The sequence below is a fragment of the Centruroides vittatus genome, unplaced genomic scaffold, assembly GCF_030686945.1.
Source record: "Centruroides vittatus isolate TY-2023 unplaced genomic scaffold, ASM3068694v2 contig_453, whole genome shotgun sequence".
Taxonomy (NCBI): Eukaryota; Metazoa; Arthropoda; class Arachnida; order Scorpiones; family Buthidae; genus Centruroides; species Centruroides vittatus.
Genome location: NW_027122249.1, coordinates 1,927,338 through 1,955,259, shown reverse-complemented (window position 1 = coordinate 1,955,259; position 27,922 = coordinate 1,927,338). Strand labels below are relative to the sequence as shown.

General features: G+C 36.7%; 1 protein-coding gene across 1 annotated transcript; it reads left to right on the top strand.

Annotated features, from left to right (window-relative positions):
- Positions 1-3: 3 nt before the first annotated feature.
- LOC136977334 (uncharacterized) lies at positions 4-27,922 on the top strand. Its single transcript, XM_067272800.1, has 11 exons — positions 4-740; positions 2,058-2,231; positions 2,333-2,431; positions 5,790-6,114; positions 18,590-18,862; positions 18,913-19,134; positions 19,560-19,819; positions 19,921-20,039; positions 20,394-20,492; positions 25,470-26,940; positions 27,775-27,922. Exons 1-11 carry the CDS (start codon positions 22-24, stop codon positions 27,920-27,922), a joined length of 3,909 nt encoding a protein of 1,302 aa, XP_067128901.1. The 5' UTR covers positions 4-21.

Genomic DNA, 27,922 nt, shown 5'->3' with positions numbered 1-27,922 from the left:
CACATATTTAAATAACAGCAAATGGTGAGTCTGAATTATAACGCTTTAATTATAAATTCTATCATCTCGTATAAAATTGCTAAGAAATTAGAATTTAGAAAATCTCATAGATTATTTATACAAAAATTAATTCAAGTCCGTCGTAGATATCAAAAAATATTAATTTTTAAGATTTCAAAAGAAAACATGAAGCTTCCGATTACATTTATTTTCGGCATATTCATCTTAGGAGAATGCCGTGGGCAGATAATCGTCAGCACTAAAGCTGGAAACGTCATGGGTAAAACAATTAATGTCTTAGGCAGGGATGTTAATGCCTTTTTAAGTATTCCCTATGCGATTCCTCCGATCGGTCAATTCAGATTTTATTCTTCTTGGCCTAACAGATGGAGAATCGTTTACAATGCCACAGAAAAACCACCCTCCTGCGAGCAATATCCATTGATACCGGAATTCCCATGGGTTCCGGATTCAGAAAATATGCGCGAAGATTGCCTTTACCTGAATATTTGGGTTCCTGCCGAGAACAAAGAAAAATTTCCGTTATCGATAATGGTGTGGATTCACGGAGAGGGATACAACACGGGATCGACGAATCTCGATGACTACGACGGAAGGGTTATAGCATCGTTAGGTAACGTCACAGTGGTATCTTTTAACTATCGTCTTGGTGCGTTTGGATTTCTTTATTTTGATCCACAATTCACGTCTAGTAATGTTGCACTGAAGGATCAATTACCGTATTTTACGGACTATAAGACGCTACGGACTATAAGACGCACCTGAATTTTGAAGGCAATTTTTCGAAGAGAAAAGTGCGTCTTATAGTCCGTAAAATACGGTAAATGCTCTCAAATGGATCAAGCAAAACATAAAAGCATTCGGAGGTAACAGTGAGGAAATCACACTATTTGGACAAGATGCGAGAGCGTGGTCGATAGGTTATCATCTGATTTCGCCTCTATCTCGCGGACTCTTCAAAAGGGCAATAATGCAAAGTGGAAGCATTTATCATCCAGGTTTAACTGGAAATTTAGCATGGAGCTTATTCATAAGTTTACAAGTAGCAGATTTGCTTGATTGTGCTGTAAACAATGATGGGGAAATTAAACGTTACAAAAAAATAGTTGCGTGCAGGGCCGGATTTACATAAGGGCATTTGAGGCCTGTGCCCAGGGCCTCCACAAAATAGGGGCCCCCACAAAACTAAAAAAAATTATGTTTAAACATAATTTTTTTTTCTATTACCGCGACAGCCTAGTGTGGCCTAATCATGAGGGCAACAGGCAGAGAAAACCAAACCCGGAAAAAACCTATTAAACATCGGAAAATTTCGGGAAAAAATTTCACATAGGTATTTTTCAGTTAAATTAAAATAATTAGTTTTACACAATAAAATATATTTATGTTTACAATAACCTTATTTTTAAATGAAATTTACAACTTCCTAGTTCAAATCTAATTGAAAGTACAGCATTTTGTGTAAATTTTCTAAATTATCAAATTTGCCTACTCTTAAAGGGGGGACCCCCACCGAATTTGTGCCAAGGGCCCCTGGATTGGTAAATCCGGCCCTGATTGCGTGTATGAAAGAAAAGGAAGAGTCAGATATAAGTTTTGCTAAAAAAGAACTCGTGTTTAAGAAGTATAGCTTTGCAGTTTTCCTTCCTCAATTTGGAAGAAGTTTTCTACCTAGGAACCGCATCAATAGTTTCAAATCCATCAAATTTAACAAAGTAAATGTGATGTTAGGTAACGTAGCAGACGAAGGATCGCTATTTCTTGCGCTATATAACAGAAAACTTTTATTTTACACTAGCCCGATTATTACAAAGCATGATGTAATAAAATTCTTTGAAAATGTTATGGAATATAGTCAAACTTCACTCGAACCCATCATAAAACTGTATTTCGGAAGTATTCCCGACGACGACTTTCCAACGATTATTAAACGAACTCAACAGGCGCTAGGCGAATGGATGTTCAAGTGTCCTACAAATTTCCTGGCAGAGAAGCTTGCAGAAAATACATTCAACGTGTTTCATTACACTTTTAAGCATAGAAGCAGCACAAATATATACCCAAAATGGACCGGACTCCGGAGTGCCTCATTTCGAAGAAGTTCAATTCGTATTTGGTGTTCCTCTATTGAAAACGGACGAATACACCGTCGAAGAACAAGAATTCAGTAGAAATCTCATCAAACTTTGGACATCTTTCGCTAAAACTGGGTAAGGCGGCAACTAAATTACGACGAATGCGCATAATTTATAAAGAATAGCTGTAAAATACATTTATAACGTTAATATTTGTTGCAAATTTTTTGTTTCAGGACTCCACATGTTGCTAATAAATTGGAAAGATGGCTTCCGTACACTAATCAAGAACCGAATTCTATAAACTTGCAACCGAGAAACATAACAGTCACAAAGTTAATTCCGAATGAGCACTGTGAATTTTGGAAAACTCACTTCGAAAAAGAATTATAAAAGTTGTAATCACAATATTTATATTTTTTGTACGTCTTTAACGACTTCAGAAGCTGTTGTTGGCATATATATATATATATATATATATATATATTGTATTATAATCTAAATAAATTGTATTATAATCTAATAAACTAATTACTCAAACCGTTTTATTTTGTATTCATTTCCTGTAAGAATATGTGAACTACGATATTAGTTAAATTTCTATGTACTGTACTTAATAGTTTATTTTCTGAAACATTAAGCGGCTAAGGCCTTTTCCTGAAAATCTTTCAGCGGTCTAAAAACCGTAGAAGTTTTCATTTTTAACGGATGGTTTTTTTTAAACTCATTTCGCACTGTGAGCACTAAGTGGACCTCTTTTTGCAAGCCCATTATAGGTTTGGCCAGGCCTATAATGGAATGGCCGGGCAGTGAGGAAAGGGGGCTGACATATCTGGTCAGATAACCCCCGAAAAGTTTGTGGGGATTTTTCGACTCGTCCGGATTTTATCCCGAATCCTCCAGAGCGATAGGCTGCCATCTGGCCGTCTTTTACGGGTGGTCCTTCCCGATTATGTCGAGCTTCGTCCCACACCGATCGCGGGTTTGCGCTTCACGAACGGAGTGGCCAAGTAGTGTTTCTCTTTCCTAAATATGGTCAGTTTCGCGTAGAGACTTCTCTCGAAAATGTTCCACTTTGGTAGAGCGCCCGTGTTGCCGAATTCCATTAACTTATTCACATATTTCCTATAAACTTTATGCAAAGTAAAAGAAAATGCGGTGGTTTCTGGCACTTGGAATTTAATTCATTCCAGCAGGCCTTTCGAACTCCGAATTCTTTTTTTTTATTCATTACAAATAACGGAAAGTGAATTAGTCCATTTCTTGACTCTTACCAATACCAATTTCGATAACTTAAAGCAATAAATACATAAAATTTATGTTAAAAATAACACAGTTAAATGCTCGAAACAATAAAATAAAACGCGGAAACAATAAGTAAAATATGTAAATACCGTTTAATAACATAAATATTGCATTTACTAGTCGTCGTGTTCGGGTTCTTAAATATGTACGCCAAATCTTCCACTTTCACGCTTTGCAAAAAGCCCCTTTTTCATTTTAATCCAAGATGTTACAACTTTCCTCCTGGACTTCGTTGCATCCGCACAATTCTCAGATGCCATGGTTAATAAGTAAATTTCATATTGTATCGGTCGAACAAACAGTTTAGGCGTATTTTTAACATTTGTCGCTATTTAAGATGAGTGATTTTTTTCTTTTAACGAGCAATTATTTATTGTAACACCGTCACAATGCTGGGCTGCAATTTTTAATCATATTTTTAATTTATTTCATTTAAAATATATGCTCTCCGCTTCAAATTAGTAGTACCTCATACTTTTCCGTTAGCGATAGAGTCGTGCAGGTCATCTATCTAACTGCTTTCAGAGAAAACTTTTTGAATTGAAATAAACGTAACTTCCAGTGCAAGCCGGAAGTTCTTATATAGTTAATCTGGGCCTCCGGCCCCTAATCTTTTCACATCTCATCTCTGCTTTTATCTATCTAACTCCATTTTCGAAAGTAAGAAAAGGCATTCAGACGGACAGGTGACTGGGAATTTATAGGTGTACAATTTTTTCAAATTGCAGACTAATATCAGATGAATTTTGGCACAAATAATTTCTAAATATTTTTTATTTTCACTAATAAAACAGACACCTGAATAATTTCGAAACAATTTGTTTTATTTTCAATTGCCAGTTTTACATTTTTTTAATACTTAAATTTCAATAACAAAATATACAGGAACAAGTTGCGTAACGTTCCCGGTTGCTATGAGATTTTATTTAGAAAATGACATTTATATTTTTAATTGCAACATAATAAATAAAATTGTGTGTGGCGCCATCTGTTATGAGATTTTGTTATAAAAACTTTCTATATTTTCGATTTTTATCGAATGACAAAAAGCTTAAATTTGAGATTAGTGATCAGTTTCGTAACAAACTTGTAAGTGACAATAACGTTAATATTTTCATTAAATAAATTTTTAAAACAAGTTAGACGAGTTATAATATAAGATCGGAGGTATGATATACGCTTATTTATTAACGTTCCTACTTACTAATACTTTCTAACACTTACTACACGTGCTTAATGTAAATTGCTGGATCCAGAGCACGAAAGAGCTGGCGACATTACTAGGAGTAGAGAATAACAAAGTGCAATGAGCAGAAATTTCTTGTTAACTGCCTTATATATCATACATTAATACAGTTAAATCTAACTATTATATAGACCAAATAGTAAAAGCTACTAAATGTTATAAATAATTAATAAAGTAAACAAAAATTGTTGAGTTTTCTTGGATGTCCTAAGAGATATGTGAATAAATTGTGTTTTTGGAGTCAATTTATTTTGATATGGCTGTCCGTACATTACATTCGCCATTTTTCTTCAAATTTTTTCTCTTCTTCCTTGTTCAAATTGGAACAAGGAAGAAGAGAAAAAATTTGAAGAAAAATGGCGAATGTAATGTACGGACAGCCATATCAAAATAAATTGACTCCAAAAACACAAATTCTGAAATATATGTCATTGTCAGCGGTTTGAAAATAAAAATAACCAGGATATATACCCGAAATAACCGCTTTATCTGTTACAAGAATAATATTTCTTGTAACAGATAAAGCGGTTATTTCGGGTACAGAGGATGGCTTTCCACAGTTTGGTTCTGAATAGGAGTTAGTGATTATCATGAAATTATGATAAATACGGTATTTAAGTTATTTTATTCAGCTTATTCAAGCAGAAATGATTCAGCTTTAAACATTTTAGCAACTCGAATTTCATAAAAATGCAACTGTACTTAGAATTGATTTTACTTTTCTATAAACAAAGAACAAAAGTAAACAAATTCAACGTATATATATATATATATATATATATATATATAATGAAATTGGAGTTCTATATTTATACAATAGCGAACGGTGAGTTTGAATCCTATCTCTTTATTTAAGTTAATTACAAATTCCATTACTTCATATAAATCTTTATAATATTGTTAACAGTTCAGAATTTAGAAATCTTGTAACTTATTATAAAAGTTCATTTAAATTGTTTGTAAATATCGAGAAAAATTAATTTTTAAGATTTCAGAAGTAAATATGAAGCTTGCGATTGCATTTATTTTCGGAATATTCTTGTTAAGAGAATGTGATGGACAGATTATCGTCAGCATTAGATCTGGAAACGTCATGGGTAAAACGATTAATGTCTTAGGCAGGAATGTTAATGTCTTTTTAGGTATTCCCTATGCGGTTCCTCCGATCGGTCAATTCAGGTTTCATTTTCCTTCCATGCCTATCAAATAGAAAATCATGTTCAATGCCACAGAAAAACCATCCTCCTGCGTGCACTATCCATTGACATCCGACCTCGAATGGATTCCGGATTTAAAAAATATGCGCGAAGATTGCCTTTACCTAAATATTTGGGTTCTTGCCTAGAACAAAGAAAAATCTCCGTTATCGACAATGGTGTGGATTCACGGAGGGGGTACAACACGGGATCGACGAATCTCGATGACTACGACGGAGGGGTGATAGCATCGTTAGGTAACGTCATAGTGGTATCTTTTAACTATCGTCTCGGTGCGTTTGGATTTCCTTATTTTGATCCACAATTGACTCCTAGTAACGTTGCATTGAGGAGATCAATTACATGCTCTCAAATGGATCAAGCAAAACATAGAAGCATTCGGAGGAAACAGTAACGAAATCACACTATTTGGACGAGATGCGGGAGCGTGGTCAATAGGTTATCATCTAATTTTGTTCCTATCTCGCGGACTCTTCAAAAGAGCCATAATGCAAAGCGGAAGCGCTTATCACCCTAGTTTAACTGTAGATTCACAAATGAATTTAATACTAAGTATACTCTAGCAAATGATCTTAAATGTGATAAGTCTGAAAACAACAAGAATACGTTTGATTATTACGAAGACGTGATTGAATGTATGGAAGAAAAATAAGCATTAGATATAAGTTATATCAAAAGGGAATATCGAAAAGCGTTGTATAAGGATATCTTATTTGATCCTCAGGTTGGAGGTACGTTTCTACCCAGAAAGCCATTGATAGTTTCGACTCTACTAAGCTTAACAATGTAGACGTAATGTTAGGTAACGTAGCAGACGAAGGATCGCTATTTCTTGTGCTTTATAACAAAAAAACTTTAATTTTACACTAGCCCGATTATTACAAAGCATGATGTAATAAAATTCTTTGAACTTGTTATGGAATATAATCAAACTTCACTCGAACCCATCATAAAACTGTATTTCGGAAATGTTTCCGACGACGATTTTCCAACAATTATTAAACGAACTCAACAGGCGATAGGCGATTGGATGTTGAAGTGTGCTACAAATTTCCTGGCAGAGAAGCTTGCAGAAAATAGATTCAACGAGGGATTTCAGGAGTCCATATGTTGTTAATAAGTTGGAAGGATGGCTTCCGTTCACTGTTCAAGAACCGAATTCTGTAGAATTGCAACCGAAAAACATGAAAGCTACAAAGTTACATTCAAATGAATATTGTGAATTTTGGAGAACTGATTTTGAGAGAGAATTATAACTAGTGTAATCACAATATTCATATTTCTCAATATTCATATTTCTTGTACGTCTTTAGCAACTTCAGAAACTGTTAGTAGAAAATACATTTTCTGAATTTTAAAATAAATCTGAATTAATCAAACCATCTGTGTGAATTTTTTTAGATTATGTTAACTACGATATCAATTAAACTTTTGCATAGTAGTATATACTTTTTCTATCATATTGTAGTGCTTGATCACTAAATGTATATATATTTTTTTCTTTGTTTGTGTCAATTATTTATTTTATTGTATTGTAGTTAAACGGAACGGAATTTATTTCCGTTTCTCTATGTCGTCGCGTACCAACCCTTGACGGGTGAGGTTTGTATGCGGTCATTGGCGGATTGACGGGTCACGTGATACAGTAGTTCCCGGATGGTGGGAACTTATAAAACGTGCGTTTGGTGACATGGGAGTACTTTTTTTTCTTTCTCGGAGATTAGCCTGGATCGAGCGAGAAGTTTGCTAACGGATTAGAAGGAAGGAATTGGAGCGGTGGAGCTAGGAAGAACAATCCGGATCCATCTGCGGGGGGAAACGGTATGTGCCTTTTTCGACAATAGTATTTCGTGGAGGAAGGAACATTCATTCAGTCATCACATTTATTTCGCTGGAAAGGACTTTTTCCCAACACGTGGATGCCCCATTTCCCAATCGACTGAGTATAATGTGTAATTCGAACGTGTATAATTATCGTCTGTAAATTAATTTGTATCTTGTTAGGTTAAGTCTGTGTTCCTTTTGTTTTTTCTCTCTTATGTTATTTAAATAATAAATTTTGTTATTGTGTAAAGTCCTCGTTTTTTTTTTTTTTCTTACCGATCTTTATGTCTGGACTGTTTCGTTTATCCCAGACTCTACAATATAATGTGTTTAAGATCCATCGCTCCTTGTGACTCGGGAAACAGTCCGTGCTGTCAAAGAACCCGAAGATTTTCCATCAGTGCATTTTTTCGTTATGTCGAGATTCGTCTCTCACCGATTGCTATTGCGGGTTCACGACAACACAGGCGGCAGCACAGCGGAGTTTCTCGGGTTTTCTCCACGTCTGTAACGCCTGAAGGGACCAGTTACCCTTGAAAGACCTCCCGGAAGGCATTATTTCCCGCATAACGACCATCATAAACGCATACAGCTACTATTACATGACAATTACTTCACACTTTATCACGGGGAGATATAGCTTAGAAGCTCATGCCCAACTAGCCGATACAAGATATGTCGAACATATTCTTTGAAAGTATGGAATCGATGTTGTTTGGATAAATTCTAATTTCTGTGTTTTCAGATTATTCAAATACAGATCCAAGGCTATTCAGACCGTAACGGGGGACCTGCGCAAAATACATAGAGGTTCTATAATAAATTAAATTTTTTAAACCAAGCAAAAGTAGTAAACGAAAAAACAAAACATTGTATAGGGATTCTTATTTTCTCCAAGCCTAGGGGAATTTCGCCTACCTCTCTGGCCATCCGTAACAGTATATAATAGAGAATATAATTTATATATTATGATGCACTATATTAATGTCCCTTCTTAAATCATGCCTCCCTCCCACCCTAGTTTCTTGGCGTGGTCTCACAGATGCCATTTTTTATTCTAAAATTGTAAAATTTTTGGCTCCTCATCAAAAATTATGGGGATACTATCAGCGCCGGATTAAGCCTCTAGCAGGCCCTAGACAAAATTTAAATTGGGGCCCCATTTAAATAAGTTGCTTCTGAACAAATCTTATATAATGTGACATTAGCGTAGCTAGCATGGGTGACACCCGGTGCGGATATCGTGGTGTCACCCCAAGTCACACCGTAGTGTCACCCTTTTTAACTCTTTTATAAAACACTATTGAATTGTAATATCTTCGCACTCGAGCAACTTGAACGCTACATCGAATATGCGATGTCGCGACGTATAAGTTTAGAAAATAAATCATAACCATACATCAGTACTACCACGAGAGGCGGCCATAGGAATATTTCTAGATGGTGCGAGAGATCTCGTGGCGCACATTACTTCTGACGCACGGATGGCTGTTGACCTTTGTTTTTTTTTTTTTTTTTTTTGTTTAGATAATGGCTAGTCGAGCAGACCTTTGTAGGAATTGTTAAATGCAGCCTTTTCTGTCCTATCTAATTTCTTAAATAATTTTTCACTCCTTTTGAAACAGAGAAATCTTAATCTTCTGCACTGAAGCCGGGCCCCTCCGAATTACGGGCCCTAGACATTTGTCTACTTTGCCTATTCGATAATCCGGCCCTGGATACTATAGATTACCACCTATGGAATTTCGGGTTTTTGAGTATATATCTGAACTCAGGAGACCAAGACGAGTTCAACGGTACCCTACTTTTGGACCGGAGACGAAAAATAATAAAGTTATCATACTTTTTTCCAGCGATCGCGCGATGATAGGGAGTCGCGTCGCTCTCTCCGCTAAGTCGGCCTCGCTATCGCGATCGGGAGTCGCGTCGCTTGCCGTTAAAATTGCCTTTAGGGAGACATTTCCCCCTTATTTTTATACTTTGTTCAAGAACTACCGTGAATCAATAACTAGGGACGTTTAGCACATGGCGGCCTGCCGGCGGCTCCCCTCCAGGAGGTCAGTCGGGAGCACCAACAGTGGGAACAGCCGCCATGTTCGCTGCCATAAGTAACATTAACCAAAATGGCAATCGCGCGATGATCGGAAGTCGCGTCGCTCTCTCCGCTCTCGTATCGCGTGTTTAACCCTCCTAGAGACGACCGTAGTCTGACGTCGTAGTTTGCAGACTTTATCGCAAGATGGCAGTACTAGCAACTATGGTGCCATCTTCATGAGAGCATTAAAAAAGTACGGTAACTTAAAAAGTATGATAACTTTTTTATTTTTCGTCTCCGGTCCAAAAGTAGGGTACCGTTGAACTCGTCTCGGTCTCCTGAGTTCAGATATACAATCAAAGTCCTGAAATTCCATAGGTGGTAATCTATAGTACACCCAAAATGATTATTAAATCTGTGTTTTCTTTATTTTGTCTACTTTCTAATAATACAAAATACTTTTATTTTGACACAAATGCGATATTTACGTGTAATTTTATGTAAATTGATACGAAAAATGAAAAAGTTAAATTTCAACTCGCTGTAAATTATCTCGGGTTTTACGTATTGAAATGAGTTTTTTTTCTTTGTAATAAGAGTTCAACGTTTTCTTTTCCAAAGTCATGTTTGGATAAGGAAATTTTTGTGCGATAAATCATGCATTTGTCAAAAATTCATTGCATGATTTCCAAAATCAACATCGCTCGAAATATTGCAGAAAACAAAAAAATTTTTTTTGTTTTTTGTATAAACAGAAATGTTTTCTATATGAGAAATAATGCAATCCAAAAAATATTTAGTGGACCATAAAAAAGTTCGGCAATTTACGATATGATGTCGAATGCGTAAATTCGTTTTCTTATAACTAAAAATATTCTCTAAATTTCATCAAAAAAATACATTTGCAAGAATGCCTAAATGAAATCGTTGCACAATAAACAATTAGCACAATTTGTATTAGTAAAATTAATTTTTATATTTTTTTTCGCTGTTATTTCTCGCTGGCGACAACGCGATTTGTCGCAGAGTATAAGTGCGACTCCGCGGGGTATAATAATAAATTGAGATATCTCGCTTTAAAAACCACTGATCTAACTGCTTTCAGGGGAAGTATTTGAATTGAAATAACGTGACTTTCGGTTTGCCTCGATCGTTCTTATATAGTTAATTGGGCCATCAAACTTATACGCTTTTCAGATTTGGTTTCGAATTTTATCTATGTAATTCTGTTCACGAGAATAAGGAAAGACAGACAGACGACAGTGAGAATTTATAGATCTACAAGTTTTTCAAAATACAGCCCAAAAACAAACTTGAAATAAAAAGAAAAAAAAATTATTGGGCGAGAAGAATTGAGAGTGAAAAGATGTTTGCGATAATCGCGATCAACAGCACCTCACGTGTTTTTCCCAAATTTTTCCTATCCAGAAACCTCGCTTGGCATCTGTGAGAGGCCAGCCCTTTTTCGACATTTTTTCTTGCGAGTAAACTTGGTGCGCAATGGAAACATTATTTATTGCATTTTTCGCTGCTCTAAAACATTGTAAAATGAGCCTGAAAAATCAGTCAAGTGATGCCTATGAGATTACTTTTAGTAATTTACATCCCTTCTTAGGTCACGTGGCATCTGTGAGATGCCACGTAATCTAAGAAAGGATGTAAATTACTATATAAATGCAACTTATATACACCATACTTACAGCAAATGTCAACGAGAAAGTAGTATTGCAATTGCATACAGTATCAATAAGTAAGCAAGCTGTTACATTGCTGTGTATTATACAACCATACATACATAAGAAAGAAAAGTCCTTTTATACCCTATTCACACTGTACATTTTAAGCGGGATTAAGATTTAAGCAGAATTAAGTTAAAAACGCATTGTCGAAAACAAGATTAACTACTCGTTCACACTAGGTAATTAGAGCGAATTATTCGCTTAGCCCTCAAGTGGGTGTACTCAATATTACATTTTGGTTAATGTTACCTATGGTAGCGAACATGGCGGCTCGTCTCTGAAACAAGGAGACGCACGTTCTAATCTAACCTAACCTAACCTAACCTATTCTAATAAATTACCCCTATTGTAATAATTTGGCTGGCAATAATTATGGTAATTTATTAGAATAGGTTAGGTTAGGTTAGAACGTGCATCCCCACTGTTTCAGAGACAAGCCGCCATGTTCGCTACCATAGGTAACATTAACCTACATTTTAACTAAAATCAAACTTTTGCTTATTTTTCGTAAATCATCATAAATTAATTTATATTTAGTAATTTAAATTATAAATAACTTATTTAAAGAGCATAAGACGTTAGTTAGGAATTATTAACATTTATTATCAGTGATGTCGTTGTCGTTGGCAGCACGATTCTCTCAATGTTTATATCACTTTAGCGATAGAACTGTGATAAGAATGGATTTTTGACAGAAATTTATATATATATATATTTTTTCGTAAACAAGAAATTTATATTATCATTTAAACTCCTTGTACCGAAGCAGCATATACATGCTAACAGAGAAGAGTATCGTTTGTTCGAACATTTGTACCTGCACATCTGCTTCCGCCATTATTTTTGAACTTGTGACGGACCTCGTGGAAAGCTTGAAGCGACTTAAGCTTCTTTGAGAAAGCGATTTAAGCTGAGCCTGTTGTTTATAGTTAAACCGGTTTAACGTTAAGTCAGTTCCGTTCATATTTCATACCTTAAGCTGGCTTAGTCATTTAAGCTAGCTTAAAATGTACAGTGTGAATAGGTTATTACTCAAAGGTATAGCCTTGGAAAGAAAAGAGAGGAAAGGGGAAGGATGCAAAAGGAAGATATAAGAGAAGCAAGGTGAATGTTCCTGGAACATTCACCTTGGACGATGGAACGTGGAACGATGGTGTTCCTGATAATTGGTGGGGGAAGAAAGAAGGGGACCTGAAAGGAGGGAAGAGAGAAAATGAGATCCCATAGTGTCCCACCAGAACCATAAATTTACAGAAAAGACGAACATATTAGATACAATTACGATTATGCACTGTACCCCAGTAGGGTACAGTGCATAATACCTGTACAATTGTAATAGCGGATCCACTTATAAGAATTAAACATAATGAAACATGCGTAATGCCGATAGAGGGTGATATGAATCTTCAGCCTCGTTGATGGGACAGTCGCAAAGCCGTTTGCTTTGCTGAGGAACCTGGCCAGATAGGCCCGCAGGTTTCCATGCCCGGTCATAAATTGCGTGAGCTGGTAGGAAGGAGTAAAGTGATGCAGTTTCCTCCTTTTCTTAATTAAGTCAGGGAGGAATTGCGCACCCTTGTTCCACCTGTCCTGCTAGAGTTTCAAGGTGATGGCGCCCGCCTGCCCTTTGATCCCGCTCCAAGGGACCTTGGAGTAACTACAGATGTTGATGTGGGTAGGAGCTTTCTTGGCCAAGAGATTGGCTCTGTCGTTTCCTTGAATATCTGAGTGCCCCCTAACCCCTGAGTGGAAGGAAGAGTTGGCTCTGCCCAAGAGAGCGTCCAGGAGGTCGATGGTGTTCCTGATAATTGGTAATTTGGTGTTCCTGTTTCTGATCTGCAGGAGGGCCACCTTGCTATCGCTGAAAATACTAAAATTATTATGCATAAAATGGTTGAGGTTGCTACTGGTGAATTAGAGCTTTAAAAATGGCCAGACACTTGGCCTAATTGACTGAACAATAATCTGCTAGCTTGAAATACTGCTGACGGAATGGGGGCCACCATGAGACGCCTACACAGTTAGCAGATTTGAATCCATCGAAGTAGATGCAAGAATGGCGAGAGCACAGAGAATCACCTGATAGATCCACCGAGTACGGGGCCACATGCGCAAGATGGAAAGGAATGGTGGGGTCCACCCAATCAGAGCCATTGCTGACAAGATACTCCATAAAGTAGTTAATATCGTCCCCAAAAGGGAGGAAAAACAGCCTACTGTTGTAGTCTTTCACAGCAGCGCTGCTAGATGTTTGAGCGCCCGTGTGCAATACCGATTATGCCGCCCCTGTTTAACTACGACTACCTACGCTGAGCTTGCCAGCAATACCAATTTGCTGTTCCCTGGACGTGCCGCCCGCGTGCAGTGCACGCCTTTGCACTCCCGCTTACGGCGGGCCTGGTCTTTCATGTTGATCTTCCTCGTGAAGAGGAAGATCAACATGAAAGACTACAGGTAATACAACCAGTACCTCTCCCCGATAACGAGGTCGATAGGCATAACATCAGCAATGGCGAAAAAGGCGACGGTGGGTTCGGTCAAATACGCCCTCGAGATATATAGTAGCTATCCTTTGCAAGAAAAGAAGTTTTCTTTTAAATTGGGATTTTCCCACACAATAACCCCAGACCTCGCACCCATAAGTCACAATTTGCTGAATGTGGTCTTTTTTGCTCTGTAGCCCAGGCCCAGTGGTTCCGGCAGATAGAGGAAAGCGTATGAGAGATCTTTGTCGCCTTTTCGTACATGTCCTTAATGTGATCCTTCTAAAGCAGCTTATTATCCATAAGGACCCCCAAGTACCTGTGTCGACGTTCTGAATATTGTGGTCATTAATTACAATGTTGGGCTTCTTATATAAAGGAGGATTTCCCCTAGGGAAAACAATGCACAAGCTTTTCTGGTAATTGATTTGGAGCTTGGTCTTAACACTCCATTTATGTATGTTACTCATGATGTTATTCATTTCTTCCTGTAGCTTACCCTGATTTTTGTGAGAGAGTATGATGGCGGTGTCATCAGCATATTCCTGGAAAATGGGAATGTTGTTCCTAGGGTTATGGTCCTGCTGCTTCAACAGGCTCTCGTAAAGGATATTCCATAGAAATGGACCGGATTTGGACCCTTGTGGACATCCCATGTTAATCTCTCTGTCACCGTAGTGCCTGTCGTTATTAATGATAACAGTTTTCCTCTGGCTTAGATAGCTGTCCATCATATTATAAAGGTTGCCAGGGCAGTTTGCTTTCTGCATCTGATGCTTAATCTCTGGCGACCAGGTGTGATCAAATGCCCCTTTGAAATCTACTGAAACCATCATAATATGCCTATTCTCTGTTTTTGCTTTCCGGATGTGATTTACAAGATTATCAATGGCTGTCATTGTGCTCCTGCCTCTCCTAAGACCAAACTGGAGGTTACGAAGGAAGTTGTTGATGTCGTAATGGTGTCTGATCCTGTTGATGATTAGCGAGTCCAGGACCTTTCCAATGATGGACAGAAGGGAGATGGGACGAAAATCGGAGGGTGTGGTGGGTGGTTTGTTCGGATCCTTTGAGATGAGTTTTATAGACCCACATTTCCACTTTTGCAGGAAATATCCCATTTATTAAAAATTACCAGGAAGGTGGTGGGCAGGCTACCGTAAGATTCCTTAGCCATTCTCCAAATGATGAAGTCCGGGACAGGGGCCTTGCGCTTCTTAATGTACATAAACTCCTTAAAATTCAATTACTGCATGCCCTTACTAATTAACTAATGCTTGCTTACATAAGCGAGCAGCAACACAAAGGTGCTGGATTCAGAGCAAGAAATACCCCTACATTACCTAACATACATTAATATGGTTACATGTATTATTATAATAGGCCTAACAATAGAAACTGCAAATGTTACAAATATAATTAATAAAGCAAACGAAAATTGTTTACAGCTTATAAAAAGAAACTGAATTTTACATTACGCTTCTATTCCAGGAACACAAAATTATGGGATCGATCTTGGTCAGGTGTTTGGACATAAGTGTAGCTAGTGACTAATTTTTAGTATGCCTAATAAAGGAATTATTTATGTAACTCCAGATAGAGGGATGACTCGCCTTTTTTTCAGTCTACATAAAAATTAGTGATTATATGTTGTGATTTATTAGACGTGTTATTTAATATGTTCATTTAAACTGTTTTACAAAACAATCGCTTTACATATATTACCAACTAAATTTCACAAATATGCAATTGTACTGTACGTAGATACTATACTGTACTGTACGTGTAACTGATTTTATTTTCCTAAAAAACGATTAACAAAATAGAAACTGTGTGTGTATATATATAATATATATATATGTGTAGTGTATATATATTCACAGGGTGGGCCAACAAAAACGAAACGGCAGAGTTATCATGTTCGTCCAAGCAAATCGCTAGGACAGGTCGATTTTATTCTTAAGGGGAACATCTTTTCAAATAAAGTTTTTGCGATTCTGAATACAACAGACAACAACAAATTTTAAAAACTCATTTATTTTTTATTAACTAAACAAACATTTATTTCGGAAAAAAGTAACACAAACCTCTAACAAACATAAAAAAATATCTTTTAAGCTAGACCGCATATGCAAGGAAAAAATGAATAATAGTTTTGAAATTTGTAATGACGGCTGTTAATATATTAAATATATAAAAGTCTCTGTAATCCGAACAAAATATACTTGTAAATCGGTAGACTATCTTTCAGCCAACTGCTAATAACTTCTTTTATTTAGTATGGTAAATGCATTTCGGTCCTATTTTACATCATGGACCCTCTTCAATACCTTCATACTCCCGGATCTTATACACGCTTCTACTGCACTAATACAGCTAATTTACATGTAAATATTCACACAGTTGTTGACTGTGGTGCTAAAAAACAATTAAAAGATTACATTTAATGTACAACTCTAATTTGTTATAATTATATGTTATAAAACCGAATTTAAAAAATTAAAAAAATTACAAAATTACATACGTTTTTGGCGACTGTGGGATCAATTCCGTACAATATATATATATACCGATAAAACATCACTGTGGTATACAATTTTCAGTGGTAATATGTCACATAACTAAACCGTACAAATTTACACACTAACAGTTGTTATACAGCACTATCCCACTGCGCCATCTATCAGAGGGTACCATCTCTGATCAATTTGCATACCGTTAGAAATGTTGATCAAATTATTATTTTTACTATTGTTGTATTTTATTATTTCTATGTGTTCTTTAAATTTGCGTTTATAAATATCCCGTTCATTATGTAAAATTTGTACACTATTTCTATCAATTTGACAATTATTATTAACAACATGAGGGTACCAAGGAGAAATATTATTTTTCAAACGCATAGCTGCTTCGTGTTCTTTAATACGTTTTTCCAATATACGTCCTGTTTCCCCAATATAAACTTTCGGGTTCTGACAGTTGCAATTAATTTTATACACAGTACCAATCTTTTTTTCTTTATCGATTTTAATTGGGTTAGTTCTTACTTTAATATTATTTAATATTTTATTGGTCAAGTTTACCATACTAAATAAAAGAAGTTATTAGCAGTTGGCTGAAAGATAGTCTACCGATTTACAAGTATATTTGTTCGGATTACAGAGACTTTTATATATTTAATAATAGTTTTTTTTTTTAAAACTCAACGGTTAATCGTCACAATTGTCGATATTGATCAGATAATAACCCAAGCATATTTCATGAAGTTCATAGCCAAACTTCGCAAAGGCTAAATGTGTGGGCCGGAATCTTTGGAGATCGACTACTTAGCCCCATTTTCCTAGATGGTAATCGAACGGGAGAAAGTTATTTAGATTTACTTGAAAGTGTTGTAATGTACTGTAGTACATCCAGCACCGGATTAAGCCTCTAGCGGGCCTTAGACAAAATTTAAATTGGGGCCCCATTTAAATAAGTTGCTTCTAAACAAATCTTATATAATGTGACATTAGCGTAGCTAGCATGGGTGACACCCGGTGCGGATATCGTGGTGTCACCCCAAGTCACACCGTAGTGTCACCCTTTTTAACTCTTTTATAAAACACTATTGAATTGTAATATCTTCGCACTCGAGCAACTTGAACGCTATATCGAATATGCGATGTCACGACGTATAAGTTTAGATTTAGAAAAGATCTCGTGGCGTACAGTACATTACTTCTGACGCACGGGTGACTGTTGACCTTCTTTTTTTTTAGGCAACGGCTAGTCGAGCGGAGCTTAGTAGGAATTGTTAAATACAGCCTTTTCTGTCCTATCGAATTTCTTACATAATTTTTAACTCGTTTTGAAACAGAAATCTTCTGCACTGAAGCCGGGCCCCTCCGAATTACGGGCCCTAGACATTTGCCTACTTTGCCTATTCGATAATCCGGCCCTGAGTACATCCATTACTTGTTGATATCGTCGAACATGACGACCGATACTTAGAAGACCGCCTTACTTTCCAACAAGATGGAGCCCCCCATTATGCGAGACCAGTTACAGTTTTTGAACACGGCTTTTTCTGGGCATTGGATCGGACGTAGAGGTCCTTTAGAATGGCCGGCTAGATTCCCAGATCTTAGTCCTCTTGATTTTTTTCTTTGGGGACATTTAAAAAGTAAGATCTATGCAACCAAACCAGGATCTCTTGAAGAATTATGACAAAGAATTGCAGACGAGTGTTGTCAAATAACACCTTGAAACTTTCCGAAGTGTGAGAAACCGTTTTGAGTACAATTTGTATTATTGTATGGAGACTAGTGGTGCTCAATTCGAACATTTATTGAATCATATTACTGTTAAGAGAATGCAATAGGCAGATTATCGTCAGCACTAGATCTGGAAACGTCATGGGTAAAACAATTAATGTCTTAGGCAGGGATGCTAATGCCTTTTTTTAAGTATTCCCTATGCGATTCCTCCAATCGGTCAATTCAGATTTCATCATCCTTTTCCTATTAAATGGAGAAGCGTTTATAATGCCACAGAAAACCGCCCTCCTGCGTGCAATATCCATTGATATCGGGTTTTCAATGGATTCCGGATTTAGAAAATATGCACGAAAATTGTCTTTACCTGAATATATGGGTTCCTGCCTAGAACAAAGAAAAATCTCCGTTATCGACAATGGTGTGGATTCACGGAGGGGAATACAACACGGTATCATCGAATCTGGATATCTACGACGGAGGGGTGATGGCGTCGTTAGGTAACGTCATAGTGGTATCTGTTAACTATCGCCTCGGTGCGTTTGGATTTCTTTATTTTGATCCACAATTCACGTCTAGTAATGTTGCACTGAAGGATCAATTACCGTATTTTACGGACTATAAGACGCACCTGAATTTTGAAGGCAATTTTTCGAAGAAAAAAGTGCGTCTTATAGTCCGTAAAATACGGTAAATGCTCTCAAATGGATCAAGCAAAACATAAAAGCATTCGGAGGTAACAGTGAGGAAATCACACTATTTGGACAAAATGCGGGAGCGTGGTCGATAGGTTATCATCTAATTTCGCCTCTATCTCGCGGACTCTTCAAAAGGGCAATAATGCAAAGTGGAAGCATTTATCATCCAGGTTTAACTGGAAATTTAGCATGGAGCTTATTCATAAGTTTACAAGTAGCAGATTTGATTGATTGTGCTGTAAATAATGATGGGGAAATTAAACGTTACAAAAAAATAGTTGCGTGTATGAAAGAAAAGGAAGCGTCAGATATAAGTTTTGCTGAAAAAGAACTCGTGCTTAAGAAGTGTAGCTCTGCAGTCTTCTTCCGCAGTTTGGAAGAAGTTTTCTACCCAGAAAGCCATTGATAGTTTCGACTCTACATAAGCTTAACAATGTAGACGTGATGTTAGGTAACGTAGCAGACGAAGGATCGCTATTTCTTGCGCTATATAACAGAAAACTTTTATTTTACACTAGCCCGATTATTACAAAGCATGATGTAATAAAATTCTTTGAAAATGTTATGGAATATAGTCAAACTTCACTCGAACCCATCATAAAACTGTATTTCGGAAGTGTTCCCGATGACGACTTTCCAACGATTATTAAACGAACTCAACAGGCGCTAGGCGATTGGATGTTCAAGTGTCCTACAAATTTCCTGGCAGAGAAGCTTGCAGAAAATACATTCAACGTGTTTCATTACACTTTTAAGCATAGAAGCAGCACAAATATATACCCAAAATGGACCGGAGTGCCTCATTTCGAAGAAGTTCAATTCGTATTTGGTGTTCCTCTATTGAAAACGGACGAATACACCGTCGAAGAACAAGAATTCAGTAAAAATCTCATCAAACTTTGGACATCTTTCGCTAAAACTGGGTAAGGCGGCAACTAAATTACCACGAATTTGCATATTTTATAAAGAATAGCTGTAAAATACACTTATAACGTTAATATTTGTTGTAAATTTTTTGTTTCAGGACTCCACATGTTGCTAATAAGTTGGAAAGATGGCTTCTGTACACTAATCAAGAACCGAATTCTATAAACTTGCAACCGAGAAACATAACAGTCACAAAGTTAATTCCGAATGAACACTGTGAATTTTGGAAAACTGATTTTGAGAGAGAATTATTATTTTAATCGTAATATTCATATTTTTTGTACATTTTTAACAACATTATAAACTGCTGTGGACAAATGTACAGTACAGTACTCTTTGAATTTTCTAAAGCTGAATTATTAAAGAATATTTTTGCATTTCCTGTAATATTAATTAACTATATTATATTATGCTAATATTATAATAACTTTAGCAATGGTGCGCAGACTTTTCGATTGGCGGGCCAAGTTGTACGTAATACATTGGTAGGCGGGCCAGAAATATTTTGTATATTCCGTATGTACACAATGTAGGTTTATTTCTATGATTTATAAATGATGTGTCAAATAGCTTTGTGGGTCGAATTTGGTTCGGGAGCCGTCCGTAGATTGGGCGCTACCAGGAGCGGATCTACATGGGAACTAATAGGGCTTAAGCCCTGGGCCCCAAGTATCTGGACTCAGAAAAATTAAATTATCATAAATTTTTAATGCTTTTTTATTAACAATGAGCACTTATAGTAAAAATTAGCTAATATTAATAATATAATAATAATTATTATTATAATTTATAGTATTATTTGTATTAACAAAAAATGGAGCCCCATTAAACTGCAATAAACCCTAGGCCCCGAAACACCTAGATCCGCCCCTGGGCACTACTGTTGTTTTTGGGATTTAAACTGAAGATAAAGATGTTCGTTATGCTCCATATCACATCATAACGTCGTTAGGATTCGACAGTAAGTTCAATTTCATACCATATCACGAATCCGTATACGATGCCATGCGTTCAACCACATCAAGCTTACTATTTGATCTTAGAAGCGTGTTTAGATAGAATAATTATTTTTGTATTACGCTTTGCAGAATTATTTGAAACTCTGCGGAGTTAGTTTTCGTGAAGTTCTATCACCAAATACATGCTGGGTCGTTCTGGATCATATAATCAGAAAAGTTTGGTTCACATTACGCGTTTCTACATTGTGTCGCAGTGCCTTTTGATTATCAGATAGTATGTTTTCGTGCTGCATGTGTATTATTTCTGTGCTAGAATAAATATTGCAATTCAACAACATTGTAGCATAGCAATACTTGAATAACGTCACTATTATAGCAGAAAACGTGGCACGTATGTGATCAATGCAACAAGGAATGAAAAACTTTGTTCATAAGCAAGGACGACGCTAGCCAATGGGCCAGGGGGACAAGATGATGTAAATTGATAGAGGATATGAATTGTATGTAGGTAAAATAAAAACGATTCATAAAGTTTTAATTATTTACTATGTACCGGAAAAGAAATATCTTAATTAAAACATTGTTTTTAGCTTACAAGAAGCCTAAGAAGATTATTTTAATTAAAACTTAGCATTTAAATAATTTTTTCGAATTTATAGGGGAGGGCAGCTGCCCCCTCCTGTCCCCCTGGCGACGCCCTTGTTTATAAGATATATTTGGTAGAGATATCCATAGTATGGTTTATCTTTAAAGAAAGTCTCAAGCGTCAGTTATTGTCATTGGACTGTTTATTGGCAATATGATTCTGCAGAAATATGGCCAGGTTCTCTTTGTTCTTCGTGCTGGCGTGTTGTCGCGGTGGTTTCGGACTTTGTTAATTTTTGGAGTGGTGCTAATTCTGTGATGGGAAACCGTGAATTTCCGTCTATCGGTTGAAGGAGAACGTCATCATCAATGGTAGAATCGCAACCTGGAAGAGATTCATCTCAAAGCGAGAAATTTCCAACCTTGAATTTCTTCAACCAACTTTAACACGTCTGTCTGTCGTGTGTGTCCTCATCGAATATATTATAGATGATATCGCGAGCTTTCTTTGCGTTTTGGTCACTTTTGCAGCGATAGATAAAAAGCAGGCGAATGTATTCTTTTGAATCTTTCATATTGCAAGAAATTGACGATGCGTCTATTTCCAAACAAACAAGTGATGAGACGCAGCCTGGTTAATTTAATTATATATCCACACGGAACATTCTAGTACTTTTTTTAATTCATTTTTAGGAAAAAGAATCGAAATGTCTACATTTTACCTTTACAACCTGATAGCCTACATCACGTGACCTTTTATCATCAACATAAATGCTCTTGTGTCTGCTTTTACCCTAATTGTCTTTGTTTATGTTCAATTTCTGGCTCCTCATCTCACAACATTCTTTTTCATCTCTTCTCACTTTTATCTTCCTCTTGATCTTGGTTTATTCATTTTTAAGCTATAAAACGCTTTTGTCAGTCTATCACCGCTCACCTCCCATTAAATTCTTTGAAAACATAACACTGAAACGTCTATAAATATTCACCAATATTTGATGACAGATCCGAAGCACAAAGACCATCCGTTGCCTGATACACTGATCTCACTTTTATCGAAAGTATTTTTACATGCATTATAGATAAATTTAAATTTTATCAATGTTTTTGATAAGCAGTTACTCGCACTTCTAGATAAGTAGGTACGGAATCGGATAAAAAAGTTAGAATAACCGGAGAAAGCTGCACTAACAATGAAAGGTATATATTTACTGTTTCACTAAAAAAAAAAAAAAAAAAACTCATAAGATAAAGTCATTTTTCGCTATTTTCCTTGCTTTAAAATTTAATTATTAAATCCTTTTTTACCTTTATTTACGTATTTTCATTTCGATCCTGTATATAAATTATCTTTCACGTGTAGCTTATATGAGCAGTGTATTGTGCTAAACACTTTTAAATATTAACATCTATAAAGTAATACTTTATAAATAAACTTTCACTACTGATAATTTCCATTATTTAAGTAATGAAAGTAATCAGTAATGAAAGTTGATAACCGAGCGGTTAGCAGCCTGCCGCCCTGGGGGACCCGGGATCAAATCCGGACGGGTCGAAAAATCCCCAGGAATTTTTCGGGGGGTGGTCCGTCGGATATGTCGGTCCCCGTCCCTCACCACCCGGCCGCCCCATTGTGGGCCTGGCCGAACCCATAATGGACTTGCTATAAGAGGCCCTCTTAGCGCCCACAGGGCGGAAAGAGTTACTTTAAAAAAAAAAAAAAAAAAAAAAAAAAAGAAAGTTGATAACCATTTTAAGCTAAACACTTAAACAACACTTAATTAACGTGAAAGATGATGAAACAATTTTAATACATTTTGGCAATAATGCAATTTAATGCAATTTTAACGCAAAAAAGTTAATGCACTATAATTATTGTGGAGTGCCATTAAAAAAATGGCACCCAACAATTATTATAAATAATTAAACTCAGTGGCGTAGCGTGGGTGTCAGCCGCCCGGGGCAGAGGAAAATTTCACCGCTCCCTTATTTAGGTATTCTTACAAGATATTATTATTTATTGTGAAATTTTGCCGCCCCCTATAAGTGCCGCCCGGAGCGAGCCGCCCCTGCCGCCCCCCCCATGCTACGCCACTGATCAGTTTGATCAGTGGCGTAGCATGGAGGGTGTTTTACTACGAACCCTTAACACGGGCCTCTTTATAAGGGTTGTTGACACATGTTTCCCTTAGGTATATATCCAAGTACTCTATTATGTCAACGATAATTAGAGAAATAGGGTGTACTATAGATTACTCCCTATGGAATTTCAGGACTTTGATTATATATTTGAACTCAGGGGACCGAGACGAGTTCAACGGTACCCTATTTTTGGACCGGAGACGAAAAATAAAAAAGTTATCATACTTTTTCACTTACCATACTTTTTTAATGCTCTCATGCAGACGGCACCGTAGTTGCTAGTATTGCCATCTTGCGGTAAAGTCTGCAAACCGTGACGTCGGACTACGGTCATCTCCCGGAGCGTTAAACACGCGATACGAGAGCGGAGAGAGCGACGCGACTTCCGATCATCGCGCGATCGCCATTTTGGTTAATGTTACTTATGGCAGCGAACATGGCGGCCCGACTGATCTCTCGTATGGGCGCCACCACACGCCGCCATGTGCTAAACTAGTGATCGATTCACGGTAGTTCTTGAACAAAGTAAAAAAAGGGGGAAACGTCTACTAAAGGCAATTTTAACGGCAAGCGACGGGACTCCCGATCGCGATAGCGAGGCCGACTTAGCGGAGAGCGACGCGACTCCTTATCATCGCGCGATCGCCGGAAAAAAAGTATGATAACTTTTTTATTTTTTGTCTCCGGTCCAAAAGTAGAGTATCGTTGAACTCGTCTCGGTCCCCTGAGTTCAGATATATACCCAAACACACGAAATTCTATAGGGCGTAATCTATAGTATACCCGAGAAATATTAAAAACTTTAACTCCTATTCATATGATTTATTTCGCGAGTATGCATCACTCAATATAAAATAACGTAAGAATACGTTATATTGGATGATTTATCCAATATTACGTATTCACACTTTACATGAATACGTTATGCAAATTAATCAGTTTTCGTTACTATCTTAATTTTTAGTAAGATTCAAGAAAATTCAATTCACTTTATCAACGAAAAGAATCTTTTATAAATTACGTAATGCTATTTTTATACTTTTCAACTAACATCTCACCTCTAAAATTACGTAAAACCATCTTCGATCGACCCTTTATTGTACCACGGAATAGGTCTAATACACGGTATAGGGTTTAATATTGGATTTAAAAATCTTCAGAGGGAGTGCAGAAAGGAAACAATATGCCTTACAAATTGTTTTCTATCTGAGGTTCCCAGCATTACTCGAGAAAAAATCCCCAGAAAAGGGTGCATCCAGTGGCGTAGCGTGGGTGTCAGCAGCCCGGGACGGAGGAAAATTTCGCCACCCCCTTTATTTAGGTATAAGTAATGAAAAATTCCGTGCTCATTTCAATCGGTCCAAATCGTAGGTGCGACAAAAATATGAAATGAAATGGTTCAAATTTTTACAAGATATTATTATTTATTATGAAATTTTGCCGCTCCCTAAAAGTGCCGCCCGTGCCGGGCCGCCCCTGCCGCCCCCACTACGCTACGCCACTGGGTGCATCCCTCTAAATCCACCTCTGCCGAATGTTGTATTATTAATTACATGTATAACGTACAAAGCAGTGTCACAAACAGTACGGTTTGCTACGCAACACTTTAGGAACAAAAATAAATTATTCTGTTACCCTAGATTTTACGTAAAATTTTTAAACAACTCCCACCCCTTGTAACATAACAATTGCTGCATATCCACCGATATCTGCGCTACGTAATTTATGATTTTACAGCATAATCGTTACTTTCAAATTTCCGTTTAGTAGGTTTAAAAAGTCTTCTTTCTTCCAGAATTTGCTCAGCTTTTTGGACAAGTCGTGGCAGTTCACCACCTGTTGCGTTGCTTTATCCCATTAATTAATTTTGATCCTGTTAGTTCCCATAGGGCAAGACCCCCCAAAATACAGTACCCATAATATTTTTTATGAAATTAATGGATTTATTTTTATATTTCAGAATCAAAGATGCAGTGTTTGAGTATAATGGTTTTTGGAACATTATTCTTTTTGGAGTGTTCGGGACAGAGAATAATTGCCACTCGACACGGAACAGTATTGGGTAAAAGAAGATATGTTCTAGGTAATGAAATTGATGTGTTTTTGGGTATTACCTATGCAGAAGCTTCCCACGAGAAGACGAGATTCACTTTGTCCTTTCCCTCTTCCAAGTGGAAAGAGGTCTACAATATTGAAAAGCCACCCCCCTGCATGCAAAACCCTCCTGTACCAAACTTCGAATGGATCCCCGATTTACGAAATATGGCCGAAGATTGTCTTTACTTGAACGTTTGGGTTCCAGCAAAAAAGAACGACAAAGAGTCATTTTCTACCATGGTATGGATTCACGGAGGGGGATTCAACACGGGATCATCTAATATGGATATTTATGACGGTGGAGTGATAGCGTCTTTAGGCAATGTTATTATGGTTTCCATTAATTATCGCCTAGGCGCGTTCGGATTTCTCTATTTTGGTAAGGATTACACTCCCGGTAACGTTGCAATGTTGGACCAAGTGTTTGCTCTCAGATGGATCCACGAAAATATAGCCGCATTTGGAGGTAGCAAGGATAAAATTACTCTTTTTGGGCAAAGTGCAGGTGCCTGGTCCATCGGTACTCATATAGTTTCCCCTCTCTCTCAGGGACTCTTTAATAGAGTTATACTTCAAAGCGGAAGCGTTTACCATCCTTCTGTAGTAGTGGATCCAGGTCAGAACATTCTGGTAAGCACCTTTCTTGCCAGCGAATTGGGATGCTTCAACGATTCTTACCAAACAGCAATTAAGTGTATGAGAGTAAAAAGTGCGGCTGATATAAGCTTTATCGAAAAGGCAATTGCGAAATCTAAGCAAAAGCTTCTTTGCTTCTTGCCACAGGTCCAAACACCATATTTGCCAAAGGATCCTGTAAAAAGTTTCGATACAGGTGAATTTCGTCGTGTTGACGTCATGCTAGGCAACGTATTCGACGAAGGATCTCTGTTTCTTGCTGCTTATAAAGAAGAATTTCTAACTTCAGACAATCCGGTTATAAACAAAATGCAATCTAAAGAATTTCTGGCAAACATTTTGAACTTTAACGACGCTCTTTTACAGCCTGTTTTAAAGAAGTATTTGGAAAGTGTATCAAATGATGATCATCAAGCGATTCTTAAACAAACTCATAAAGTAATAGGAGACTGGATATTCAAGTGTCCAACAAATTTTCTTACGGAAAAACTTGCAGGACATAATGTAAAAGTTTACCATTACACTTTTAATTACAGCAGTACAAAAACTGGCCATAGAAAATGGGCTGGAGTACCCCATTTCGAAGAAGTACCATTCATATTTGGGGTACCTTTACAGAAAACAAAAATGTACACTCCCGAAGAACGAGAATTTAGTCGTAATCTTATAAAGCTTTGGACTTCATTCGCAAAAACTGGGTAAGTGTTGTTTAATGAAATGTCAGGTAAGAAGAACGATAATTTTAGTTGAAACAGATATTTCAGTTGGATTTTGACATCTGCTTCAACTGAAATGTTCAGACTTTTAAATTAGATTAAACTGAAGAGCTATTGAGATTTATAAAAAAAAAATTTAAGATGTACTGTACTGTGCATCTCATTTCTTAAATATTTTTATTTAGAAACAACTGAAGTGTTTTCGATATTGTTTTAAGCGCTGTAATGCTATTTGTCCACCGTGATAATCAGTCCATACGTTAATTTACATGACCATAAATTGATGCGATGAATATCAGCATTATAGTACTTGAAACAATATTATATTAAAATGTTTTACTTGTTGTTTCTAAATTGGAAATGTTTTTAAGAAACGATCAAATGGTATATTTACAAGCATTTTTTTGGAAATCTTAAATTCTGAAAACGTTTTATTGCATTTTCCACGAATAAACTGCAAGAACAATCGCTATATTCCTGAATGTTCTGGAATACTTTTACAGAAAAATCATCTAAAGTTTTATTTTTCACATGGTCTTGCAGGATCACGCAAGAAGAACTTTCTAAATCTTATTTTCTTTGTTGTTTTCCTTGAAATTTGGTTGTTGCAGATGTAGTACAGAGTTCGGGACATTTTCGCGAAGAGAGCAGCTGTTAAATTTCTATGAAGATCCACAAAAACGAAAGATCTTTCTGACATTTTCTAATGTGTTAAAATTAGTAAACAAAGACGAAACAAACACCCAAAATTTCAGGAAAACGGTAAATTTCATTTTTATTTATTTATTTTATTTTTAAATAATTTTCTTTTTTCAGTAATCCAACTGATCTCATGAGCAACGATTGGCTACCTTTCACCAATGACACTCGAAATTCCATTGAATTGAAACCAGGAAACATAAAAGGCACTAAGTTATTGGAAGATGACAATTGTAAATTCTGGAAAAGTTATTATCCGAAATAA

What these genes read in the sequence shown, in the direction of transcription:
- LOC136977334 (XM_067272800.1), top strand. Translation starts at nt 22, where the DNA reads ATGGTGAGTCTGAATTATAACGCTTTAATTATAAATTCTATCATCTCG. An exon ending in GCACTGAAGGATCAATTACC is followed by an intron (nt 741 to 2,057) that starts GTATTTTACGGA and finishes TACACTTTTAAG; the next exon opens with CATAGAAGCAGCACAAATAT. An exon ending in ACTTCATTCGCAAAAACTGG is followed by an intron (nt 26,941 to 27,774) that starts GTAAGTGTTGTT and finishes TTCTTTTTTCAG; the next exon opens with TAATCCAACTGATCTCATGA.